This window comes from Coregonus clupeaformis, chromosome 35 (assembly GCF_020615455.1).
Source record: "Coregonus clupeaformis isolate EN_2021a chromosome 35, ASM2061545v1, whole genome shotgun sequence".
Lineage (NCBI taxonomy): Eukaryota > Metazoa > Chordata > Actinopteri > Salmoniformes > Salmonidae > Coregonus > Coregonus clupeaformis.
Genome location: NC_059226.1, coordinates 10,601,666 through 10,624,782, shown reverse-complemented (window position 1 = coordinate 10,624,782; position 23,117 = coordinate 10,601,666). Strand labels below are relative to the sequence as shown.

The window sequence follows — 23,117 nt, the reverse complement described above, 5'->3', positions numbered from 1 at the left end:
CGCTTGAAGGAAACAATCTGTAGGAGCGAGGGAGAAAGAAAATTACTTGCTGCTTCATTTTTTATGAGAAGAACTAAAGGGGCTTTTTGCTTGGGTTTAAAGAACTGTTGATGTTGTTGCGTCAAGGTGTAACTTGTTCTCAACCGAATGAGGTGGCCTAGAAACTAGGGTTGGGCGGTATACCATATACATTTTGAAATACCCTCATATGATTTGCTAATACCGTTTTAAGCTAATTTTAATAAATACCTGCAGTCAACTTGGGCACTAGGTAATAGATAAAGCAGATTGCATTCATCATTTCGACTGTTTCCCAAAACAGCTGTTTGAGCCAGTCACGTGTGTTTGTTTACAAAGAAGCAAAACGAGCAAAATGGGGGCTTCTTGAGGCGAGTCACTCCTGCAGCACAACTGAAGTGAGGTGATCAAGTTACACTTGTCTGAAATTCTACTAATGTTTGCCAGCTACACATCTTATAAATATTAAGTAAATTATCTAAGATGTGCCAAATACATTCTCTCCAGCTAGGTTTTGCTAACTTGCTAAGTGGCTAACGTTAGCTTGAAAGATCAAGCTTCTTGGTAACAACAGAAGAGACAATCCCCTCCTGGATTAAGATCCCTGCTGTCTGATATTTGTTTTGTACGTTTTGAGATACTTGCAGACCTGTATGAGCTGGGTTGTCTGTCTTAGCGCTCGTTAGCATTTACTTAACATCCGCTATTCTGGTAAGTTAGGTTTTTTGCAGGTTTTTTACGTTTTGAAACCAAAAATGCGCCCCTTATCTGCACTACCGGTAAGACTGTCTATCCCGGGAAGGCACAAGCACGGTATGAAGTTATACAAATCTGGATACTGCCAAACCCTACTAGAAACAGATACACGTGAAGTCAAAAGGTGAGAGGCTGGGGGCACAGCGCCATGGTGAAAACCCAGTAGATGAAGATCAACATGAAACGAAGGCACTTTTCTCCTTTCTCACCTTCTCTCCATCTATCACTAATCATCTATCCATCTCAGTTACTGTGTCTCTAACCCTCTTTCTTTCTCTCAACGGTCATCCTACTTTTCTTCTCACTTATTCTCTCTGTCGCCAACTCCTTTCTACGCCATTTTCCCCTCGCTCTCTCCCTACTCCAAACTAGGCTTGGGCTGTATATCGTATATATCGTATACCGGGGTATTTGGAAAAAGCCATGGGATGTTTTTTTTAATACTGGCAAAAATATTTATTAGAAGTGTTTCAAAAAATTGGAATATTTGTAGCTACTTTTTAAGTTGTTACCTGCAGTCAACTTGTGCAATACCTTAGGAGATAAAGCAGATTGCTTTCTTCATTTCACCTGTCACATTTTAAATTATGAGGCTTACCGTAGTTCCCAAAAACAGTTGCACCAGTCATGGGTTTGTTTATAAATTGCACAACGGGAGAAAGCGAGCTGGTGAGTCCATAGCGTTCTATATCTATCTGCGAGTCTCTGTTGTGCAGTGCACATGAGGTGTAGACGTTAGATATCTTAGTATGGCTTTCTGCCAGAAGTCAAAGAGTTCTGGATGAGTTCTGTACAGCTGCCATTTTCCCCTGTGCTTCCTACTAGTGTTTTTTTCTCCTCCGTTCTTCTCCCATTTGGTCCATGTACACATGCTGCTCTTCCTTTAGAAAAGCATGCATCACAACTTTGTTCATTTGCACAATTTATCTTGTCCACTTTCGCTTGTAAATGTCCACACTGACCGAAAATGACATTTGGTAGCTACTAGCTATGCTTGTATAACTTTATGAGCAAGTCTTTGCAATTAGTTTGTGCTAATTTTGTTAGCATTCTGGTAATGCGTTTTTAGCACCCCCTTCTGTGCTATGCTGGAAATACCGTAAATCCCAGTATGAGAGAAGGATGATATGACAACATGAAAGTCTGGATACCACCCAAGCCTACTCCAAACCCTGTTACTTACATCTTCTCTCAAACCATTTCCACCCTTTTCTTATACTCATCTTCCATCCTTCCCATTCTTTCTCTGTCTATCCTCCCTAACTAAGTCTCTCACTTTGTGTCTCACTGAGCCTCTACACATCTCCCCCCTCTCTCCATCTCAGTTTTGGGGAGGTGTGTGAGGCGAGAGAGGGAGGTGGTGGGTGGTGGGGGGGGCAGCTGGAGCATCTGCAGCAGTCTCCTCTGACACCAGCGCGGCATATGGCAGGGCCCTGTGAAGGATGGGCGCTGTCACCCGGCAAAGTGCTTACCCACAGACAGCCAGGAGAAAGAAGGGAGAGAGCGAGAGAGAGGAGCTCAGCTCAAACACCAGGAGTAAGAGGAGGAAACAGCTGAACATCAGCACCCACCTCATTTATTCACACACACACACTCATCCCTCCATCCCTGGGAGGAGACGGTGGAGAGGAAGGGAGGGGAGAGGATACGGAGGAGTGAGAGAAATATAGATAGAAAGCTCTTTGGATGCAAAGAAGCTGTAGGGTGGTTAGGATGAGACTAGAAGCACTATTGTATCATCACTGTTATGAAGTGAGTTATGCTGGTGTAGAATGAGAAAACCCTTCAGTGGTTCATTCACTCTCCCTGAGGTAACAGAGTGGGTGAAAAAGATGGAGGTTCCCTGAAACAAGCCAATCATGTCCACCAGCCGATGCTCTCTGACACTACCTCTGGCTGCCTAAAGGTGGACCACTGACTTACAAATTTAGGATGACTGACAGATAGATGGGTATCCAAAAAACACTTTGTCTGTCTGAATAGACCTAGCCACACTTAACAGTAAACAAAACCCCTTAGGCAGAGACACAAAGTAAGTTTTATGAGTAAGTTCTCCAACTGTAACGTATGTAAGGGGTGGTAAATGACGGTCCTTGAGAGCTACTGGTGTGCAGGTTTTGCTCCATCCCAGCTGGTTTTGAAACAAAAGCCTGCATACACAGTTCTCCAGGACCGGAGCTAGAGATCCATACAGTACACTGCTTTAAAACCAGATCCATACAGTGTATTTAAACTGTGACCTTAGTGAGGTTACTATGAGCCCTGTCAAAGATAGGAGAGAAGAGAGAGATCAGTCATTTACCAGGGTGTCTCATTAGAGGAGTAGTGAGGAAAATAAAGAAACACTTCTCCTCCACATACCAACCCATTAATCTGTCTGCCTCCACATTGCTCCTAAACTTATATCCATCCAATTCTGCCCATCATCTCCCCTTTTTCCTGTCATCCACATTTCCTTTTCTCTCGCTCTGTCTCTCCTCCTCTGCCCCCTCCCCTCCTGCCACCTCCTGTTCTCGCTCCTCCTCTGAAGGGACCTCTCCTTTCCTTCACTCCTCCTCTCAGAGCGCCTCTTATGACAGCCAGCACAGAACATTTAATGGGAACCATCTTCTCATTAAATACCTGCAGGTGTCTGGAGCTTTGGCAGAGACGGAGAGAGGGAGGGAGATATATATATATATATACATATAGAGAGAGAAAAAAAAAGAAGAAAGATGGCTAGAAAGGATGGCAGGGTTTGTTCTGGCCCTTTCCTACATGACGCACAGCCAGACCCCTGGTGCGGTGTTTAATAACTAATGCCTAAGGAGCAGACAGATAGACAGAGGGGTTAGAGTAGGGCCTTCAGCTGGCACCTATTCACACTGGTACATGTCTCCTCTCCACCACACACCCTGTTCTACATCCATACATCTCTGCCTGAGGGGAGAAGATGAGAGGGGCCAGGGGAGGGAGAGAGGATAGGAGAGGGAAGGGGGCCACAGGAGAGGATAAGAGATGGAGAACAAATGCCAGGAGAGAGGGAAGAGATGAGGGATGGCATGGAGAAGAGAGGGAAGAGAAGAGAAGTGTGCTGGGCTCTGGGGCGATTCCACTCTCTCAGAGGCAGGCCGGGACCATCTGGCCATGAGCGAGAGAGAGATAACGAGAGAGAAAGATAACAAGAGAGATAAAGAGAGAGACAGAGAGAGACAGAGAGCGAGGTCGAGAGCGCAGCCATTTAGTCATTTACCAGGGTGTCTCATTAGAGAAGTGTGGAAAATAAAGAAACACTTCTCCTCCACATACCAACCCATTAATCTGTCTGCCTGAATCCACATTTCTCCTAAACTTATATCCATCCAATTCTGCCCATCAGCTCCCCTTTTTCCTGTCATCCACATTTCCTTTTCTCTCGCTCCGTCTCTCCTCCTCTGCCACCTCCTGTTCTCTCTCCTCCTCTGAAGGGACCTCTCCTTTCCTTCACTCCTCCTCTCAGAGCACCTCTTATGACAGCCAGCACAGAACCTTTAATGGGAACTATCTTCTCATTAAATACCTGCAGGTAGAGGAGAGGGAGAGACGTAAAAGAGGGGAGGCGTAGAGCAGAGGAAGGGAGAGGAGGGAGCAGAGGAGGAAAATAGAGAGAAGGGAGAGGAGCAAAGCAAGGAGAGAGGGAAGAGATGAGGGGTGGCATTGAGAAGAGAGCCAAGAGATAGAAGAGCACTGGGCTCTGGGGAGTTCCCTCTCTCTCAGAAGCAGGACAGGACCATGTGGCCAAGAGAGCGAGAGAAAGCGGAGAGAGAGGGAGAGAGCGAAGAGAGCGAGAGAGAGAGAGAGAGGGAAGGAGAGAGAGCGGGAAGGAGAGAGAGAGGGAAGGAGAGAGAGAGAGACCGAGAGAAAGAACGAAAGGAGAGGTTTCAAGTTTTAATGTCACGTGCACAAGTACAGTGAAATCCCTTTCTTGCAAGCTCCAAACCCAACAATGCAGTAATCAATATCAATGTAGCACTAAAAATAACATAAGGTAGAACAAAAACACAAGAAATAAAAATAAGAAGAACACGAGAAAGTAAGAAGCTATATACAAGGTCAGTTCCAACACCATATTTACAATGTGCAGGTATACTGGAGTGATAGAGGTATGTACAGTGCATTCTGAAAGTGTTCAGACCCCTTGACTTTTTCCACATTTTGTTACATTACAGCCTTATTCTAAAATTGATTAAATTGTTTTTTCCCCTAATCAATCTACACACAATACCCCATAATGACAAAGCAAAAATAAAAAACTGAAATATCACATTTACATAAGTATTCAGACCTTTTACTCAGTACTTTGTTGAAGCACCTTTGGCAGCGATTACAGCCTTGAATCTTCTTGGGTATGATGCTACAAGCTTGGCACACCTGTATTTGGGGAATGTCTCCCATTCTTCTCTGCAGATCCTCTCAAGCTCTGTCAGGTTGGATGGGGAGCGTCGCTGCACAGCTATTTACAGGTCTCTCCAGAGATGTTCGATCAGGTTCAAGTCCGTGCTCTGGCTGGGCCACTTGTCCTGAAGCCACTCCTGCGTTGTCTTGGCTGTGTGCTTAGGGTCGTTGTCCTATTGGAAGGTGAACCTTCACCCCAGTCTGAGGTCCTGAGTGCTCTGGAGCAGGTTTTCATTAAGGAGCTCTCTGTACTTTGCTCCGTTCATCTTTCCCTCGATCCCGACTAGTCTCCCAGTCCCTGCCGCTGAAAACATACCCACAGCTGCCACCACCATGCTTCACCGTAGGGATAGTGCCAGGTTTCCTCCAGACGTGAGGCTTGGCATTCAGGCCAAAGAGTTCAATCTTGGTTTCATCATACCAGAGAATCTTACATTTACATTACATTTTAGTCATTTAGCAGACGCTCTTATCCAGAGCGCCTTACAGTTAGTGAGTGCATACATAATTTTTTTTCATACCCCGTGAGAATCGAACCCACAACCCTGGCGTTGCAAACACCATGCTCTATCAACTGAGCTACATCCCTGCCGGCCATTCCCTCCCCTACCCTGGACGATGCTGGGCCAATTGCATGCCGCCCCATGGGTCTCCCGGTCGCGGCCGGCTACGACAGAGCCTGGATTCGAACCAGGATCTGTAGTGGCACAGCTAGCACTGCGATGCAGTGCCTTAGACCACTGCGCCACTCGGGAGGCAGTTTCTCTTGTTTCTCATGGTCTGAGTCCTTTAGGTGCCTTTTGGCAAACTCCAAGCGGACTGTCATGTGCCTTTTACTGAGGAGTGGCTTCCGTCTGGCCACTCTACCATAAAGGCCTGATTGGTGGAGTGCTGCAGAGATGGTTGTCCTTCTGGAAGGTTCTCCCATCTCCACAGAGGAACTCTGGAGCTCTGTCAGAGAGACCATCCCGTGACTGCTCAGTTTGGCCAGGCGGTCAGCTCTAGGAAGAGTCTTGGTGGTTCCAAACTTCTTCCATTTAAGAAAGATGGAGGCCACTGTGTTCTTGGGTTCCTGTGCCTCAACACAATCCTGTCTCAGAGCTCTACGGACAATTCCTTCGACCTCATGACTTCGACCAATGTCCGTCAACTGTGGGACATTACATAGACAGGTTGGTGCCTTTCCAAATCATGTCCAATCATTTGAATTTACCACAGGTGGACTCCAATCAAGTTGTAGAAACATCAAAAGGATGATCAATGGAAACAGGAAGCACCTGAGCTCAATTTCGAGTCTCATAGCAAAGGGTCTGAATACTTATGTAAATAAGATATTTCCGTTTTTTCTTTTTAATACATTTGCAAAACATTCTAAGAACCTGTTTTCGCTTTGTCATTATGGGGTAATGTGTGTAGATTGATGAGGCAAAAAAAATATGTAATCCATTTTAGAATAAGGCTGTAAAGTAACAAAAATGTGAAAAAAGTAAAGGGGCCTGAATACTTTCCGAATGCACTGTACATATAGGGGTAAGGTGACTAGGCATCAGGATATACACAGAGTATATCAAACATTAGGAACACCATACTAATTATTGAGTTGCATCCCTTATATCAATAAGGGATCATAGCTTTCACCTGGATTCACTTGTCAGTCTGTCATGGAAAGAGCAGGTGTCCTTAATGTTTTGTATGCTCAGTGTACGATAAACAGAGTAGCAGCAGCGTAAATTATGATTGTATGTGAGTGTTTGTGCGTTTCTGTGGAGTCCGTATAAATTTGTGTGCATGTTATGTGTGTGTTGGAGTGTCAGTGTGTGTGTAGAGTCCTGTGAGTGTGCATAGAGATAAAAAATAAATACAAGGGCCAACTCAGATATTCCGTATAACCATTCTGTTAGCTATTTAGAAGTGTTATGGCTTGGGGATAGAAGCTGTTCAGGATCCTGTTGGTGTCATACTTGATGCACCGGTACCACTTGCCGTGCGGAAGCCGAGAGAACAGTCTATGGCTTGGGTGGCTGGAGTCTTTAATGATTTTCCGGGTCTTCGTTTCACACCGCCTGATATAGAGGTCCTGGATGGCAGAGAGCTCGGCCCCAGTGATGTACTGGCCTGTCTGCACCACCTTCTGTAGCGCCATGCGAACGAGGGCGGTGTTGTTGCCATACCAAGCAGTGATGCAGCCAGTCAAGATGCTCTCAATGGTGCAGCTGTAGATCTTTTTGAGCATTGCCTAACCTTTTCAACTTCCTGAGGGAGAAGAGGCACTGTTGCGCCTTCTTCACGACTGTGCACGTGGACAATTTTAAGTGCTTAGTGATTTGGACACAGAGGAACTCGAAGCTCTCAACCCGCTCCACTTTAGCCCCGTCGATGTGGATGGGGGAGTGCTCGCCCGCCCTCCCGTTTACTGCAGTCCATGATCAGCTCCTTGATCTTACTGACGTTGAGGGAGAGGTTGTTGTCCCGCCACCACACTGCCAGGTCACCAATCTCCTCCTTGTAGGCTGTCTCATCGTCGCCGGTGATCAGGCCTACCACCGTCGTATCGTCAGCAAACTTAATGATGGTGTTAGAGTCGTGTGTGGCCATGCAGTCGTGTGTGAACAGGAAGTACAGGAGGGGACTAAGCACACACCCCTGTGGGGCACCCGTGTTGAGGGTCAGTGTGGCGGACGTGATGTTGCCTACCCTTCACCACCTGGGGTCGGCCCACCAGGAAGTCCAGGATCCAGATACAGGGGGAGATGTTCAGTCCCAGGGTCCTAAGCTTGGTGCCGAGCTTGGAGGGGACAATGGTGTTGAACGCTGAGCTGTAGTCAATGAAAAGCATTCTCACAAAAGGAGAGAGAAAGAGTGGAGAGAGAGAGAAAGAGAACGAGAGAGAAAAGGGAGAAAGAGAAAAAAAAAGAGAAGGAAACAGAATGAGAGGAGGCGAGAACAAGGAGCCAGGTCTCTGATGGTAGGTAAGACTGCATCACAGGGAGAACAAGGACCAGGTATCTGATGGTAGTAAAGACTGCATCACAGGGAGAACAAGGAGCCAGGTCTCTGATGGTAGGTAAGACTGCATCACAGGGAGAACAAGGACCAGGAATATTGAAGTACTTTACACTACCAGACCTTGTGGTAGCACCGTCATCATTTATTCCAGGGTCACTAACTCACTACAGTAACCCACACTAGGGCTGGGCGATATCTCATTCCAAAATCATGGGCATTAATATGGAGATGGTCCCCCCTTTGCTGCTATAACAGCCTCCACTCTTCTGGGAACACTTTCCACTAGATGTTGGAACATTGCTTCGGGGACTTCCATTCAGCCACAAGAGCATTAGTGAGATCAGGCACCGATGTTGGGCGATTAGGCCTGGCTCACAGTTGTCGTTCCAATTCATCCCAAAGCTGTTCGATGGAGTTGAGGTCAGGGCAGTCAAGTTCTTCCACACGATCTCGACAAACCATTTCTGTATGGACCTCGCTTTGTGCACGGGGACATTGTCATGCTGAAACAGGAAAGGGCCTTCCCAAAACTGTTGCCACAAAGTTGGAAGCACAGAATCATCTAGAATGTCATTGTATGCTGTAGAGTTAAGATTTCCCTTCACTGGAACTAAGGGGCCTAGCCCGAACCATGAAAAACAGCCCCAGACCATTATTCCTCCACCACCAAACTTTATAGTTGGCACTATGCATTTGGGCAGGTAGCCTTCTCCTGGCATCCACCAAAACCAGATTTGTCCGTCGGACTGCCAGATGGTGAAGTATGAATCATCACTCCAGAGAACGCGTTTCCACTGCTCCAGAGTCCAATGGCGGCGAGCTTTACAACACCCCAGCCGACGCTTGACATTGTGCAGGGTGATCTTATGCTTATGTGCGGCTGCTCGGCCATGGAAACCCATTTCATGAAGTTCCCGATGAACAGTTCTTGTGCCGACGTTGCTTCCATGGCCGAACTTGGTAGTGAGTGTTGCAACTGACAGATAATATTTACGCGCTTCAGCACCTGGAGGTCCCGTTCTGTGAGCTTGTGTGGCCTACAATTTCGCGGCTAAGCCGTTGTTGCTCCTAGAAGTTTCCACTTCACAATAACAGCACTTCGAGTTGACCAGGGCAGCTCTAACAGGGCAGAAATTTGACGAACTGACTTGTTGGAAAAGACCATTCTACTGCCAATGTTTGTCTACGGAGATTGCATGGCTGTGTGCTCGATTTTATACACCTGTCAGCAAGGGGTGTGGCTGAAATAGCCGAATCCATCATCTTTGGCTACATTAAATGTTTCTTCATGTAGCTAACATATTCATGCTTTGCCTATTCCTCTTTCATTTAGAAGATACTGTTGCACAAACAATATGCATATTTAGGCCTACACCAAAACTCATATCAGGCTGTACTAGCTAGCTAAGTTCGCTCTGATTCAGTACATTTATTAACTAGCTAGCTAGCTAGCCAGCTAACTAGCGATTAGCATTATCGGCTAACACGATTTAGCTAAAACTTGCTAAGAAAAGACAAACTAGCTGTTTGCAGATGTAAGAAACACAAACTAACAGTGTAATTAATGATAGAACGCTTGTGGATTTATTATTAAGAAGCAACATCGTTGTCATTAATATTGTTGCATGTGCTGCATTGACGATGCAGACTTAACACAAGTGTCTCATGGTCAAGCAACAACAAATGTGCTCCTTGAGTGACAGGTGGTGGGGCTAGGTCTGTGAGGAAAGCGGAATTGAGAGAGAAAGTGGAGCGGGATGACTCAAGTAGCGGTGTAAACAATAAAAATGGACGTTACACACGGCATATCACAAACCAAACATTCAAATACCGTTATAGAAGGTAAAGTAAAAACCCAAACCGGTCTATGCAGCAATGCTGGTATATAGTAAAATACGGTATACCGCCCAGCCCTAAACCACACAGTAACCCACATTGGTTTCCTCATTAATGGAGCTGGTGTAATTACCAGAGATTTACAGACGAGGCGCAGCCACCCATTACTACAACCACCCAGCAGCCTCACACCACTGGAGAGGGCTGTGTTGAAGTACTCTCTCTATGCCAAGCCTCTCTCACATACACAGGCACAGTACACGCAGTCACACACACACACCTCTCCACCCACCCCCCAACATGGCTCTGTAGTAGCTGCTATGCCCCTCCTACTCCTCAGTCAATAGGCCCAGTTTGGAAACACTTTAAACAGACTTGCACATCGCTCCTCTCTCTCTCGTAACAAACATGGGGAAACTTCAAGACATGGTTTCCAGCACCATACCCCCGCAGGGTTAATTAGGATTGTTTTAAACAGCCACTGCCATGCTTTTTAAACATTTATGGGCACATGCATTACAACGAGGACATTAACATATCCAGAAAGTGAGAGAGAGAGACAAAGAGAGAGACACAGAGAGAGACAGAGACACACACACACACAGAGAGAGAGCGAGCGAGAGCGGAGAGAGAGAGACAGAGAGAGGGAGGGAAGGTTGACCTCTGCTGCCCCCTCTGTTACAGCCTAGTAATGACAGGGGATATCATTTTACATTTTAGTCATTTAGCAGACACTCTTATCCAGAGCGACATACAGTTAGTGAGTGCATACATTTTTCATACTGGCCCCCCGTGGGAGACGAACCCACAACCCGGGCGTTGCAAGCGCCATGCTCTACCAACTGAGCTACAGGAGGGCAACAACAGCACCCAACACTACACAGCATCTGATCTGAGCCCTACTGACAAATTGACAGAATGAGAATCAGCATGGAGCTGGAGAGAGGGAGTCACACAGACACACAGGTGCTTTTGTCACAGAACATGCACACATCACACATACATGTATCAGTTAGAGCCAGGCGTTTTCCTAATAATTTGACCTGATCAGGAAAAACTCTGACACCTAGTTATAGCCCATTCATAGGGTTTCCACTAGTTTCCACAGCCACAAAAATTAAAATGGGCTAAATCGTAACTCCTGAAAACAAACATTTGCTTTTTGGTCTCAATTTAAGATTAGGAAATAAGGTTAGCAGTGTGGTTAGGGTTAGCGAAGAGAAATTGTAGCAATAGACAGGGTTTATGACTTTGTGGCTGTGGTAACTAGTGATGACCCATCACTAGGACCCAGAGGTTTTCCTGGTCAGGTCACATTGTTTCAGCTCATTTGATCTTGTTCTTGATACCATGTCTTGTTTTGAGGTGTTTTGGCTGATGTCACATCTATGCTAATATGGCTAAAATCTGCTAGCTAGATAGCTAACCAACAACTGTAACAATGTCTTTGAGAGACAAGTTCTCATTGTGCAACTTTATTTATGTTTTCAATAAACATTGGAGACAAAATATAGTTTACATGTTATCAACAATCTAAGCCAACCCCGTCTGTTTTGCTCACAAGTCGGCTTTGTTGCTAAATGACCAACCAGTCTATAGAGATACAGGTAACTGCCAAAATAAAGGAAACAGTAACAGTGTCTTAATAGGGCGTTGGGCCACAATGAGCTGCCAGAACAGCTTCAATGCGCCTTGACACCATTCTACACAGAGAAATTCCATCATTTAGTATTTTGTTGATGGTGTTGGAAAACGCTGTCTCAGGCGCCACTCCAGAATCTCCTATAAAGTGTTCAATTGGGTTGAGATCTGGTGACAGACACACACCCTTTAAACCCCCTATGCTCCTTTGAGACCCCTCTTTCAAAGTCACTGAGATCTCTTCTTCTAGCCATGGTACTCAAAATAATGGGCAACTGGGCATTTTTATACATGACCCTAAGCATGATGGGATGTTAATTGCATAATTAACTCAGAAACCGCACCTGTTTTCAGTGAGGGAAAAAAGTATTTGATCCCCTGCTGATTTTGTACGTTTGCCCACTGACAAAGAAATTATCAGTCTATAATTTTAATGGTAGGTTTATTTGAACAGTGAGAGACCGAATAACAACAAAAAAATCCAGAAAAACACATGTCAAAAATGTTAAACTGATTTGCATTTTAATGAGGGAAATAAGTATTTGACCCCCTCTCAATCAGAAAGATTTCTGGCTCCCAGGTGTCTTTTATACAGGTAACGAGCTGAGATTAGGAGCACACTCTTAAAGGGAGTGCTCCTAATCTCATCTTGTTACCTGTATAAAAGACACCTGTCCACAGAAGCGATCAATCAATCAGATTCCAAACTCTTCACCATGGCCAAGACCAAAGAGCTCTCCAAGGATGTCAGGGACAAGATTGTAGACCTACACAAGGCTGGAATGGGCTACAAGACCATCGCCAAGCAGCTTGGTGAGAAGGTGACAACAGTTGGTGCGATTATTCGCAAAATGGAAGAAACACAAAATAACTGTCAATCTCCCTCGGCCTGGGGCTCCATGCAAGATCTCACCTCGTGGAGTTGCAATGATCATGAGAACGGTGAGGAATCAGCCCAGAACTACACGGGAGGATCTTGTCAATGATCTCAAGGCAGCTGGGACCATAGTCACCAAGAAAACAATTGGTGACACACTACGCCGTGAAGGACTGAAATCCTGCAGCGCCCGCAAGGTCCCCCCGCTCAAGAAAGCACATATACAGGCCCGTCTGAAGTTTGCCAATGAACATCTGAATGATTCAGAGGAGAACTGGGTGAAAGTGTTGTGGTCAGATGAGACCAAAATCGAGCTCTTCGCCATCAACTCAACTCGCCGTGTTTGGAGGAGGAGGAATGCTGCCTATGACCCCAAGAACACCATCCCCACCGTCAAACATGGAGGTGGAAAAATTATGCTTTGGGGGTATTTTTCTGCTAAGGGGACAGGACAACTTCACTGCATCAAAGGGACAATGGACGGGGCCATGTACCGTCAAATCTTGGGTGAGAACCTCCTTCCCTCAGCCAGGGCATTGAAAATGGGTCGTGGATGGGTATTCCAGCATGACAATGACCCAAAACACACAGCCAAGGCAACAAAGGAGTGACTCAAGAAGAAGCACATTAAGGTCCTGGAGTGGCCTAGACAGTCTCCAGACCTTAATCCCATAGAAAATCTGTGGAGGGAGCTGAAGGTTCGAGTTGCCAAACGTCAGCCTCGAAACCTTAATGACTTGGAGAAGATCTGCAAAGAGGAGTGGAACAAAATTCCTCCTGAGATGTGTGCAAACCTGGTGGCCAACTACAAGAAACGTCTGACCTCTGTGATTGCCAACAAGGGTTTTGCCACCAAGTACTAAGTCATGTTTTGCAGAGGGGTCAAATACTTATTTCCCTCATTAAAATGCAAATCAATTTATAACATTTTTGACATGCGTTATTCTGTCTCTCACTGTTCAAATAAATCTACCATTAAAATTAGACTGATCATGTCTTTGTCAGTGGGCAAACGTACAAAATCAGCAGGGGATCAAATACTTTTTTCCCTCACTGTACTTTGAATCCCTCATTCACCTTATTTCCTTTATTTTGGCAGTTACCTGTATCTCTATGTTGTGTGAACTTGTGTCCTACCTCACAGAAGAGAGTGAGCTTGTCGTCAGGCAGCAGCCCATTGGCCTCGTCCAGCAGGAAGTCTCTCCTGATGAACTTCTTAAAGCCCCAGTCCTTCCCCTGGACAAACCGGTACGCCCTCTGGCTCTCTGTAAAGGGGAACAACACACAGACAGTTAGTGCATGTGTGTGTGTGTCATGACCATGAGAAAGGAGAGAGAGAGAGAGAGAGTGAGCACAGCCCGACAAGACAGGAGGAGGTTGAATGAAGTTAGTGTCACCTGCAGGGGACATTTAACACCTCATAAGAAAACGATGCCACACATTTTTTACACACTCTCTCATCTCTGGCACGCACTCACGCACACAAGCACGATAAGCAGGTGGGATAAGCAGGGATCAAAGCCTCCCATTATAATGTGCTTATGGACTGCCAAGTATGTCTGCCTGAGGAGAGGCAGGGAGGGATTCTGGGCACTACAAACACACTGGAGAAATGCCTTCATCCGGTCCTTCACCAGGAATACTTACACACACTGGCTGCGTCCAGAATGGCACCCCTTTCCCCATATAGTGTACTACAAAAGTAGTGCACTATGTAGGGAATAGGGTGCCATTTGGGACACAAACACTGAGGACATACTCACCGTACATATCACAATGACTAGAGTCAGACGTTGCTGTACCATGGTGGTTCTGGTGGCCCAGTTGGTAAGAGTGTGATGCTAACAATGCCAAGGTCATGGGTTCAAGTCCCTCAGGGATCACATACTACAAATATAAATGGCCTCACTTTACTGTAAGTGGCTTTGGATCAAAGCGTCTGCCAAGTCAGATCACAATGAATTCCCTGCTCAGAGATTTTACTCCTCCAAGACCCTCTCAAAGATCTCCAATTAAACTTCACATAAAGATCTCGTCATGTATAGTATGACAGGATCCTAAGAAGCTCCTGTAGGGCATGTATCTCCTGCAGTATAGGATGAGGGTCCCTAGGGCCTAAAGAACCACACACACCAGGCCGATTGTCGATCTGCCGTTCGTCTGCCGCTCGTTTGGGGTGGTGTGTTTTAGGGACCACCTGCTGATGGACGTCTGGCTGCAGACGTTTTCGCGCGATTCTACATGAAGAATCGGTTTGCAAATTACAGCCGGCACTGTTCAGAGGTGCAAAGTACCATCGGCCAGCAAACGCTACTGGTGTGTCCAAGCCTTAAGAGATCTCCTGCCAGATCCCAGTGGGAGTCATTCAGATGGGGTAACAGCTCTGCTGTAAGCGCTATGTCAAATCCACCAGCAGCGGTATGATGCAGTGGTGGGTACAGCAGCCAACCAGGCAGGCAAGCAGGGGCTGTGTCCCAAATGGCACCCTATTCCGTTTATAGTGCACTATATTGAACAGAGCCCTATGGGTTATATGGAATAAGGAATATGCTGCCATTCTGGACGCATGCAGGCAGTGATGGAGTTGAGTGCATATGCAGTTCTCCACCCCAGTGCTCAATCAGGGAGTCCTCTCCCTCTAATCCCCCCTCTGGAGACGGGCTCCAAACAGGCCCTGACAGCCACCCCCTCTCAGACTGACAGAAATCCAAACACTCCAAAGGCTCTTTTCTCTCCTCTTCTTTATTCATCGTCACTCTCCTCTTTTCCTCTCTGCATAACAGGAACTGATGTCAGAAGCGTTTCATTTAAAGGCTTTGTGTCAGTCTCTCACTCTCTCTCATCTGAAACCTGTGTTGTTGAAGGCCACGTCAAACTTCTGTGGTCATGACATGCCAAGTAGTGTATGGTTGGATACACACAAACACACAGCGCAAAAGCACTGCATCTTTGCCTCATCCTCATCTGCCTGTTTGTCTCAAACCTTTGTCTGCCTTTTTTCTATTTCCTTTCTTTTCCGTCCTTTCTGATATGCGAGAGAGACTCAGGCATGGTCCCCTGGCCAGCAGCTCCTCTCCCTGTGTGGTGGTGGGTTCTCAGTGTTATCAGGGTATATGGAAGAAGACCAGCAACCTGTGACAACTTCCTACTGGGTTGGGTCTCAGCCTAAACTGAGGTGTGAGGACAGTGGGAGGAGAGAGAGAAGGCTAGCTGGGAAGAGGAAGGGAGAGAACCGGAGCACAGAGTACGGAGGAGAAAGGGTGAGAGGAGTCCTACGGCAGGAAGAGGGAGAGAGGTGAGATTTCCCCTCCACGGCTCACTGCTAAGTCCCTGCTCACTCTCCACACTAAGGTGTATGTCTGTGTGCACGTGTGTGTGTGTGCCTGTGCGCGTGTGTGTGTGTGTGTGTGTGCGTGTGTGTGTGTGTGTATTAAGCTGAGCTCAGCTGACCCTGCAGCCTCCACTGGGTCTCCTGAGCAGGACCAGAACCTCACCCTGGCAGGGGATCAACCGCAGGTCAGACCGCAAGTGGTCACGGTCGGGTCACAGCAGGCTGGGGCCACCGAGTCAGGAGGGGAGGAACACACCAGGAATAACAAATAGGAGAAGAGGAGGGGGGTGAGTGAGAAGAATAGAGATGGAAGCCTGTCACTCAAACAGTGCAGGCAGAGGGGTAGCATGTGAGGTGAGATATGTAGATGGATGGAAAGAAATGCTGATTTAGAAATGGGAAGGAGAGAGAGACCGGGACAGAGTTTCAGAGAGGAGAACGGAAAGCTGGAGTCAGAGCGAGCGAGAGAGGAGTGCCAGGGTGTTTTAGAGAGCATGGCATACATATTCAGGCTGTGGCTCAGGGGCCTGGTTGGCACACACAGTGAGAAGGTCGCCCAGAACACTGGCTGGCAAACATCACACACTCTGGGCCAACAGCAGAGCACTCCTCAATAGTGGGGGTCACACCAAGAGATTGTGTGTGCAGGCATGACAGAGAAAGTGTGGGTAATGTACAGTATGTACATCAGTTCAAAACACAATTCTAATCCCTCCCTCCGTGGGCGATCATCTGTTCTCCGTAAGGAGGTTTAGAGAATCCCAAAGGAGCCTGGATATTTTCCCCCATTACACAAACACATTCAAACATTCACACACACTGACGTTGACACTCACAACTCCAACCCCATCCTCCCAACCACTACTGCCTACATCCCCATCCCACTTCTTCCCTCCACTTCAATTGCTGCCCTTTAGTCTAAAACCCATTCATTAAATACAGTACACATTCAGTCCAATGTCTAACAGCATGATAGACAATGCTTCAATATATGTAATGGAGTACCTGCATTTGCATCAACCCCACACTCCTTATACACACACATCTACATAGGCTGGCATATAACCAGGAAGGCAGGCACACATGCTTGCTTGCTCGCTCGCTCACACACACACACCACAAATACACAGGCACACATAAACGCGCACACACACACACATACGCCATTCACAAAGAAAATCTAATCTCTATTGAAGAATGAGCTCTATAAGCAAGTGTCAGCACAAACATGTGTAACGATGTTCCTTCTAGCCGTGTCGATACTATGTGAGGGCGGGGGGGTTGTACCACCAAAGAACACCATTTACAGCAAACCCCCCAGAGACACGAAGAGGAGAACAGAAGATAAGACATTTTCTCACCATTCTCCATCCTTAATCTCTTTCAGTGGTCATGTGGAGAGGCAGATTCAGGTGAGCTGACCGAGTGAAGGAATGAAACGGCTCCAGGTGGTGTTTACCACCCACTCTGCAGGCTACTGCTGTCCCCCTTAGAGTGGTACAGCGACATGGACACAGCCCACTATGCATTAACTGTACCTTAAGAGCCTCTCAAATGAGCTTGATGCACAATTACAGTATGAGACACAGGGCCTGTTTCATAACAGTAGTGTTTGTGAACGTGTTGTTGTTGAGAGAGGGTGAAAAAGCACTGCCACAATGAAGATGGAGTGAGAGTGTAGAACAAAGAGAGTGAAAGTGTGTGAGAAAGAGGGAGTGAGGAGTTGAGTTCACGCGGTAGATGTTTCTCAGCAGGAAAACGATTTCCCTTTCTACATGACCTGCACGGCGGGGGGTTGTAAACAGTCTTGCTGCATACACCTCCGATACAAACATTCCTCCTCTGCCCCTCTCCTCTCCTCTCCTCTCCTCCTTCCATACTTCCTGTGCTCGACGGGGTGCCGGAGGAGAGACAACCAACCAGGTAGAGAGCCTGATAACCAGGAAGCGGTCACATCTGGCCCACTCTAATTCAATTCCACACAACAAGTTTGCTTTTCCTCCCCATAACATAACCTAATTAAAAAGAGTAGGCATTGGAAGAAACACGTTTCCTTTCCAATTCATCAGCCAGATAAGAGGCGAAGAGGCAGATGACTTTCTAAAAAGGTTGGTTCTTTTTAAATTAAAATCAAATATTGCCCCATGCTACTTTGAATTAAAAGTGTGTGTGTGTGTGTGTGGGGGGGGGAGACGAATCCCACCTGCAGTGATTATACACACCCATATGGCTATTAACACCTCGGGCCACACACTGAATTAGACACACTTTGGCTCCCTCACCCCCTCCTATACACACACTCACTTAGTAAACCTCAAAGACACCGGTAATAAAGCTCTGAAACTTTCTAACCTTGTTTCCATCGGAAACATGTCTTCCATTTTCTACTGCCAAGCTACATGTTTGGGCTGAGAGGTTCAAGAGTGGATTCTTATAAGTATGTTGTTCTGTTATCACATGACCTCTCTCACACCAGCATAATATCAAGCCAGGTACACTATGGGACTACAATGACAGAGCACCACTGACCCTATAGAGAGGGTGGGTTGTTGGGGACAAATATTTCCTAAGCGAAAAATGTATTCACATTCAAGAAAACATTACAAGTACATCTACTAAGATTGACCATATGACTGGACAGATACTGACCCCTGGATTGACTGTTAAATGTTACCTTTCAGTTATTTTAAATGTCTGCAATATCTACTTGTTAATGTTATTTAACTGTATGTAAATTGTAAAGTATTTTTGTCTGTAATGCCTTTTTCGTCATGTGTCGGACCCCAGGAAGACTAGCTGTCGTCATGGCGTTAGCTAATGGGGATCCAACTAAACTCAAATCAAGTGCGACTCACCCATGGCCTTAGTCTCCTCTCCCTTGGCGTTGAGGATGGAAAACTTGAACTTGGCGCGCACTTCGCTCTTGGGACAGCTGACCAGGAGCAGGTAGAGGGACAGGTAGTCTTTACTCTCCTCGTCCAGACCTTTAGGGTTTACACGCAAACACCTTGACACAGAGGGAGGGAACAGCATCAGCATCAGTGATCATCAGACCCAGTCATACAGAGACAAAGTCAGTCAACTATGCTCATTAACAGTCCAATAGAATAATACCAGTTCAATATACTTAGGAGTTCAAATCAGATCCATCATGGACAAGCTACTGGTCCTGTAGTCCCCTACGGCTTATCCATAGTGCCCACTTCTTGGCCCCGCCTCCACTCACCATTTAAGCTTGTCATTGGCTCCAGAAGAGAAGGTGGAGCTCTTGATGACCTCGCCCATCTCCTCACGACAAAAGCTGAAGTTGTTGATAGTCCACATGTAGGAGAACTTCACCACTTTGATCTAACAGAGGTAGGGGGAGACACACACAAACACACGGCAGGAATCAGACATGATGACTTTAATTTATTTATCTATTCCATACAGGTAGCTAAGTGGCTGGTTGGTCAGCCTGGACTTCAAAACCACACATCAAACCTGCCTTTCATCTCAATAAACACTGACAACAAACAGGGGGAGAAGAAAGGATATTAAAAAGCTGCAACAAAAAACGATTTTGCAAGGACAGAGAGAGGAGATGATGATGAAAAAACACATCAATAGAAAACAAAACATCCTTCTTTAAACAGGCGTGTCAAAAACACCAGCACTGGCAGTCCAGACTGACACACAGGTACAAGTAAACACAAACATGTACATAGAAAAATAGATACATGTACACACACGCACACCCAGCCTTACCTGAGTGTAACACCAGCTCTCAGCAACAGGGCCGCTGGACATGTCCGCGGGGGGAGGGGGACTCGGGACTCTTGACATCGCCAGCGTTGAGGCGGGGGAGGCCTGAGCACCAGCCAGGAGGGGGGCAGCGTGGGGGGGTTGGCTGAGCCCAACAACACCACCGAATGGGCTAAGTATTCAACCAGACCACCACACACACTAACACCTCCAGTCCTCCACACACAGCACCAGGGTCCAGACAAGGAGAACGTCTGAGGAACGTCCAGGGAACCCACAGCCACAGGCAGCAGCACCCTACAACCTACAACCAGAGAGTGTGGCATTATCATAGGTGTTATAGTCAGTGTGTGTGTGTGTGTTTGTGTGTGCTTGCATGCATAGCATACACAGTACTTTTAAAAGGCTAATTGTAATTGAGCCGTTAGTGTAATTGAGCGGTATTGCTCAGTAAGTAGGACAAAACAACTCTGAATTCATTTGTTTTCAAAGGGCCTCTGCATTCGCTCGCTCGGCTTCAGTGAGAAAAGCCTTTGTTTATCTGCCTGTGGGTCTGCCTTTCTTTTGCTTTGAGTGGAGCGCAAGCCAGCCAGCCAGCCAGCCAGCTGATCTGTCGCTGTGTGCCGTGGCTGAGAGTGAAGAGCAAGGCTTAAGACTTTCATCCCACGCCTACCTGCCAATCTCCACTCACTCAAGTAGCCTACACAAGGTCAGATAAAACTTTCAAAGACCACATTGACTAGGAAAGGACATAGCCTATTCCAAAATGTGCAAACTTCTCCCAATCTGTGTGTGTGTGTGTGTGTGTGTGTGTGTGTGTGTGTGTGTGTGTGTGTGTGTGTGTGTGTGCACAAGTTATTCACTCTGTTTTTCAAGGTAAATGTGTGAATACAGCCACAATAGAAAAACAGCATTGACTTCAGCTGAACCACAGATCTGCAATCTATGCAGAGAGAGAACTGTGACTTTATCCAATTACTTCTCTTCAATATCACCTTTACAGAACCACAGAAGACCCCTGGGAATAGAAGAAGAATGTGTTCTTAATTGACTTGCCTGGTTAATAAAGGTTAAATAAAATCAACAAATGATCTTCTGTTCACTTTTCTCTAATTTCTCCCCTGCCCCTTTCTCTCTTTTCTCACTCATCCTGCATGTCAAATTGAAGCTATCACAGGGTCTCAGGGCAAAGTCTCCTCTTTTCTCTCTTTTCTCAGTCAACCTGCAAGTCCCCCTGTCTCGCAGCCAGACGATCCCTTCACTTTGCTTCTTAATTAGTGGCTGATTGAAAGGGAAGTTCAGGACCTGGAAAACTTCCCAGAAACTGTGCGTGTGTGTGTGTGAGTGAAAGGAAGAGGGAACGAAATAAGACCTCCACGGACGCAGACAGGACTTTATGAATGTTTAGAGATAACTTTCAGTTGGATCTGATCTTCACTGCCCTCCCCCTGTTTCTTCTTTTGTATCTGATGAAAAACACTGGTGCCATTATTGCTCAGTAAAACAATACAATATGAATCACAAAAGATGGAGAACAAGGTGCCACTGATTTGCAATTTAAATTACCTGAGACTTCCTAACAATGAATTATAGTCTGTGTGGATGAACTAGTGTGTGTTGATGTGTGTTACAAATATGTAGCGTAAGTGCACAAATGCATGCACACATGCAAACTGCTGTTTGACGGAGTGTGCGCGTTGCGTGGGTGCATAAATGTGTGCATGTGTGTCCCCGTATGTTTCCTTAAGCTGTGTGTTCTCTCTTGTCTCTGTATAGGTTACTGTCTCCCAACGTGTGTGCTGCCAACAGCTATCACGAGGGAACCACTTTAAGAAAACCTGACAATACTGGCAGTGTCGCTAACAACTTCACAGCTTTTCTAAATACACCCAGATGACACTTAACCAGAATAAAGCTGGGGATTGATTCATTGAGCAGCAGCAAAATGACAGTAACAACTTAGAGATAGTGGGGTGTGTGTGTGTGTGTGTGTGTGTGTGTGGTTGGTAATCCTTGTACTCCCTCACTAAAAAGTATTGAGACAGTTCATTCATCATGGTGATTCAGCTGGTGACAGTCAGCACCAATGGACAGTAGGACTAACCGGGGCTAACACACACAGCAGGGGGAAATAAATATGGTCACAACAGCAGTACGTCAGAGAGAGTTAAGGAGATTGTGTGGATTGTGTGCTCCCCCGAAAACAATCACTAGACAAAGTATGAGGTAAGGATGGCACCGGTGTGTAACAGATAAAGTCAGTGTGTTGTGTGTGATCCCACGGGTTGTGTATATGTGCGTATGCGTGATTGCCTACCGCCCACATTTCATTTCCCTATCACATCCTAGTCTGCTGCTGTGGGGACTGACAGGATGAGGGAGAAAGGACGCCTGGAGCACATTTATATTCACTACATAGACAGGCCTCTCGCACTCTGCCAGTCCAGTCTTCACCTCACTCCACATCTCCCTCCCACCACGGTATACATCTCCCTCCCACCACAGTATACATCTCCCTCCCACCACGGTCTACATCTCCCTCCCACCACGGTCTACATCTCCCTCCCACCACGGTATACATCTCCCTCCCACCACAGTATACATCTCCCTCCCACCACAGTATACATCTCCCTCCCACCACGGTCTACATCTCCCTCCCACCACGGTCTACATCTCCCTCCCACCACAGTATACATCTCCCTCCCACCACAGTATCTCCTCACCACGGTCTACATCTCCCTCCCACCACAGTATACATCTCCCTCCCACCACAGTATACATCTCCCTCCCACCACGGTCTACATCTCCCTCCCACCACGGTCTACATCTCCCTCCCACCACGGTCTACATCTCCCTCCCACCACGGTCTACATCTCCCTCCCACCACGGTATACATCTCCCTCCCACCACGGTCTACATCTCCCTCCCACCACGGTCTACATCTCCCTCCCACCACAGTATACATCTCCCTCCCACCACGGTCTACATCTCCCTCCCACCACGGTATACATCTCCCTCCCACCACGGTCTACATCTCCCTCCCACCACGGTCTACATCTCCCTCCCACCACGGTCCACATCTCCCTCCCACCACAGTCTTCATCACACTCCCACCACAGTCTTCATCACACTCCCACCACAGTCTTCATCACACTCCCACCACAGTCTTCATCACACTCCCACCAGTCTTCATCATACTCCCACCACAGTCTTCATCACACTCCCACCACAGTCTTCATCACACTCCCACCACAGTCTTCATCACACTCCCACCACAGTCTTCATCATACTCCCACCACAGTCTTCATCACACTCCCACCACAGTCTTCATCACACTCCCACCACAGTCTTCATCACACTCCCACCACAGTCTTCATCACACTCCCACCACAGTCTTCATCACACTCCCACCACAGTCTTCATCACACTCCCACCACAGTCTTCATCACACTCCCACCAGTCTTCATCATACTCCCACCAGTCTTCATCACACTC

General features: G+C 46.8%; 1 protein-coding gene across 1 annotated transcript in view; it reads right to left on the bottom strand.

The window, feature by feature from the left end:
• Positions 1 to 23,117, bottom strand: part of LOC121568890 (speckle-type POZ protein) — an 80,185-nt gene that overhangs the window by 17,804 nt on the left and 39,264 nt on the right. The window contains exons 3-6 of the mRNA XM_045210813.1: positions 19,626 to 19,926; positions 19,105 to 19,226; positions 18,734 to 18,885; positions 13,685 to 13,812 (exon numbers count right to left, since the gene is read on the bottom strand). Coding sequence (XP_045066748.1) covers positions 13,685 to 13,812; positions 18,734 to 18,885; positions 19,105 to 19,226; positions 19,626 to 19,703 — 480 coding nt within the window. The 5' untranslated portion in view covers positions 19,704 to 19,926. The remainder of the gene's footprint in view (positions 1 to 13,684; positions 13,813 to 18,733; positions 18,886 to 19,104; positions 19,227 to 19,625; positions 19,927 to 23,117) is intronic.